The 4,056-nt window shown below is 32.8% G+C and overlaps 1 protein-coding gene across 1 annotated transcript in view; it reads right to left on the bottom strand.

The window, feature by feature from the left end:
* LOC106106232 (trypsin alpha-3-like) overlaps nt 1-4,050 on the bottom strand; it is a 16,052-nt gene extending 12,002 nt beyond the window's left edge. The window contains exon 1 of the mRNA XM_013286782.1: nt 3,946-4,050. Within this exon, the coding sequence (XP_013142236.1) occupies nt 3,946-4,006 (61 nt within the window). The 5' untranslated portion in view covers nt 4,007-4,050. The remainder of the gene's footprint in view (nt 1-3,945) is intronic.
* Between the last annotated feature and the right edge of the window lie 6 nt (nt 4,051-4,056).

Below are 4,056 nucleotides of genomic sequence, written 5' to 3'. Positions count from 1 at the left end.
CTTCTGTGTGGTCGTGGTATTACACCGGGCGTGCCGGCCCATTCGTGCTAAGATGTTAAAGCCGGCACTACCAGTCCCAGTTAATTTTACAGACAATAGTCTGAATTTCAACACAAACATTGATTAGTTAAAACTGGTATGATCTCTTCCATACATCTTTATTCACACATCTGTCACATCTGAAAATCACTTCAATCTAACGCATTTTCTCTTTCACACAATCCATCTATACTTCTATCTACCTCTATCTTTGCAGTCATCTTTATACAACGATATTACTCTACTAGCTTGCGCCCGCGACTCCATCCGCGTGAAATTTAAAAAAAACAAAAGTGGGTAGCCCCTAAATTTGTTCTTCCTGACTAACCTCTACATATGTGCAAAATTCTATCAAGATCCGTTCTGCAGTTGAGGCTACAAACTTTTACGATTATCATATCTCCGCGTTTGTATAATTAGTAACGTTTACAAAGATTTTTAGAATAAAATTCCGTTTAATGGCAACCCTTAATATGTCAGATCAATATGGAACAAAGTTCCGTTGCGTTCGACCGCAAAGTATTGTAACATTTATAAAGACATTATAAAATTTATTGTCATAATCTGTTAACGAAAGCATCCGTTATTATCGATCTGGGGCAGACAGTGTTATAATCAATAATTTAAAATCATTCGTCATGCGATTCGTAAATTAGTTCGGTAATAAAAGACATCGTCATGATATCAATAATTTGAAACACGAAAGTTATATGCGTTTTTTATAGGTTAAAATTTTTGGCGCGGGAGACGTGTGGATTTCAAAAATCCACACCAAAATTTAAATGCTGTCAACTACAGTTAAACAGCACAATTTACGCAAAAATTCGGAATTTCTAATATGTACTATTTCACAGAATTTTATAACACACGCGATTTTATTTTATTATTACAAAATCTTCGATGGATTTATAGTTTTTTTTTAATTTAACTTTAACAATTTCAATTATCGAAAATACTTTAAGGCTCGATACGTAAAGAATGCTTTAATAATTGGTGGTACAAGATCAGCAATTATCACCGAGGCATCTGGAACATGAACCTAATAATTGGCTGTACAACTTTGACAGCGCATTAACCTGCTTTGTGGTTTATTGCGCAGTGTTGCCAGTATGCGGACGGAAACTTACAAAATTATCGAATTGGCTTTCGTCCGAGACTCATGGATTAAAAAAAAAAGCAAAAGCAAGTAGTCTGTTTTGTTCCCCTGTTTTTCCCAGACTGTTTATTCCAAATTTCATCGAGATCTGTTCAGCCGTTTATGCTACAAACTAACAAACATCCATCCATCTAAGCTTTCGCATTTATAATATTAGTAAGATTAAGTTACCATTATCATACGAGCCTGTTACACTAAGCTAGACTATACCAATACAAATAAGTGCAGTGCAGTACATATAAAGGATTTAAAAAAAAACATGCTAATAAACAATAGTTAGTTACTTTTGGATAAAAATATTTCTTAAACCCTTAAACGTATTTTAAAGGTTTTTAACATAAATTTTCTTAAAAGTTAAATACACTAAGAGCTATGCCGCTTTTCTTATAACAGTTTTCTGAAAACTTCAAGAGTTATATCTTTTCAGCATTGTTTACTTGTATGTTTTCATGTATTTCGCTTTAACAGAATCGTGTTATTGAAGACCATACAATTCGATGATAATCGCAAAGCTCACACATCGAAAATCTTTCTGTCGTTAAAATGAATTAAATTCTTTTATGTTTAGCGTATTAAAAAGCACGATTTCACACTTCCTTGTGGCCTACTAACATTCTTGATAAGGATTAAACTGTTATTCTTTGAGCTTGACGTTATTATTGCAGGAAAGAATAACATTCACACACAAATATATTTTAAATGTAAATTGCGCCCCTGCTGTTCGAAGGCCGGTTTAAAAGGATTTCTTTCATATCACTAAATACACACATTGAAGATTATTTCGATATAAAATTGTAAATTAAGTATTCCAAATGTTCCATATTATTTTGTCGTTACGCATAACGTCGATACGCTTTCAATTTACAGTAAGTTACATTTAATATATCGTGTTTAAATTAAAGTAAAGCGATGAACTTCAATAAAGTTCATAGGTTAACTTTAAAGTTATAATGTTTCAAATACCATAATGCACTGCATTGTAGACATATAAATGTGTTGTGGACATACAAATTTAAATTAAACGATAGTTAAAAGCAATATTACAGACATTTTATTCTATAGCGAGACAAACGTCGAAAATTTGTGTCAATTAAAATATGTGTCAATTAAAATATGTGTCAATTAAAAGAAGTAAAAACAGAGTTGTGAACATAAGAAAAAGGTTTGATTTAACAAAATGTAAGACTACATTAATAACTTGAAATGAAATATTGTTTTTCGCGGTTCGTTCTTGAACCTCAAAATGCTCCATGACCGTGAGTGAGACAAATACTATCTTTTATACAGCGACAAAACGTGTGGGTGATAAGTTTTTTTTTATAATAATAAGTTGGCAAACGAGCAAGTGACCACCAGCATCCGCCGAAATGGCAAAGCGACCACTGCCTATTATCTACCCTTAATCGACAGAGGAGACGCACATAAAGAGTATATTTTCCTATGCGATTCCTCTTCCTACAAATCGCGTTTTCCTTCCCATCCTTTCCTCTTAAGAAAATCGCGGGAAAGGGACTATTAGCATTATTTAGTTAGATAATATGATGACTGATGTATGGAACAGTATATACTTCGCAGATCCTCCGTAGGAACAAGCGCAGGTTGATGATGACTTAACGCGTATTTAACTCACCGTATATAACATATAAATATATTCATACAGAAAAAGTTTGCAAGGAATTTGTATAGTAATTATCTATACTAATATTAAAGAGAAAAGATTTGTATTTATTGAAGTAACTCAAAAACTACTGGTAATTAAAAAGCTATGTTATTACTTAGTAGGCTAAGTTTTTACTATTTTTTTTTATTTCACGCGAACAAAGACGCGAGCAACAGCTAGTAGGTCATAAATATATGTCCCTATTAAAACGAACAAAATGCATTCTTGTAGCTATTGAAATTTGTTACTTTATTTTTTAATTATTATTATACATACGTAGTGAAATAATTATTTTAACTAGGTCAGTAGTTAAGCCATATCACACACTTTATCTTTAAAAAAAAAACTGTCCGTCAGTCCGAAAGATGGAATACGACTATACGTAAAGCTAATAAAGAAAACCAACCATAGGTAAAGATTTTACTTTTTAATGAATCAATAACTAAATAATAAATTGTTTACATAAACTTTGTAACCTAACCTTATCTAAAACTTTTACGCATAATTTTAATGGTCAATTAAATGTCTTATTTTATTAACAGATCGTTTTCACTTTCCTTTATAAATGACGTATTTAACGAAACGTTCATATGAAAAAAATACTGCGCACAAGATTGTCCCCGTTTAAACTATGTTGCGATTCTGTAACGCAAGTGCGTACTCTCTAATGTTTAACACATGTTTTATGACATAATATAAGGAACTGATATGCAGAGTCACATCAATTGAGTCGCTATTAGAAATTATATCTATACAGTTTACGGGTCAAAATGTCAACAATCAGACATCAATGGAAGTTAGAGAAAGGTTTATTCCTAAAACTCGTTTGCATTGTTTTTTATCGAAAAAAACAAATCGATTATTAATCGTAGAAAATACTCACCGAATAAATTTTGAAAAAAGATTTTGAAAAGTGTAAATCACAAGATTTTTTCCCGCAACCATACCTTACGCACAATTTCCCGCGCTTTTTGACACATCACAAAAACACATACGAAATAAATAACCTATATGTAAAGGGTAGACACTCACTGAAGGGCTACATTATAATAAATGTAAATTATGTTTATTGTAAAGGTAGTAGACTCACTACAGGGTTTGCAGGCGCGCACCGCGGCAACCGCGATAAGGAGACACAAGGCACGGAACATGTCTGTCGGAGTGACGGGGCTCTCTGGAGGCGGCGGGAGACGCCGGCGCA

This window comes from Papilio polytes, unplaced genomic scaffold (genome assembly GCF_000836215.1).
Source record: "Papilio polytes unplaced genomic scaffold, Ppol_1.0 DF822289.1, whole genome shotgun sequence".
NCBI classification, from domain to species: Eukaryota; Metazoa; Arthropoda; class Insecta; order Lepidoptera; family Papilionidae; genus Papilio; species Papilio polytes.
This window is presented reverse-complemented; position numbering and strand designations above follow the sequence as displayed.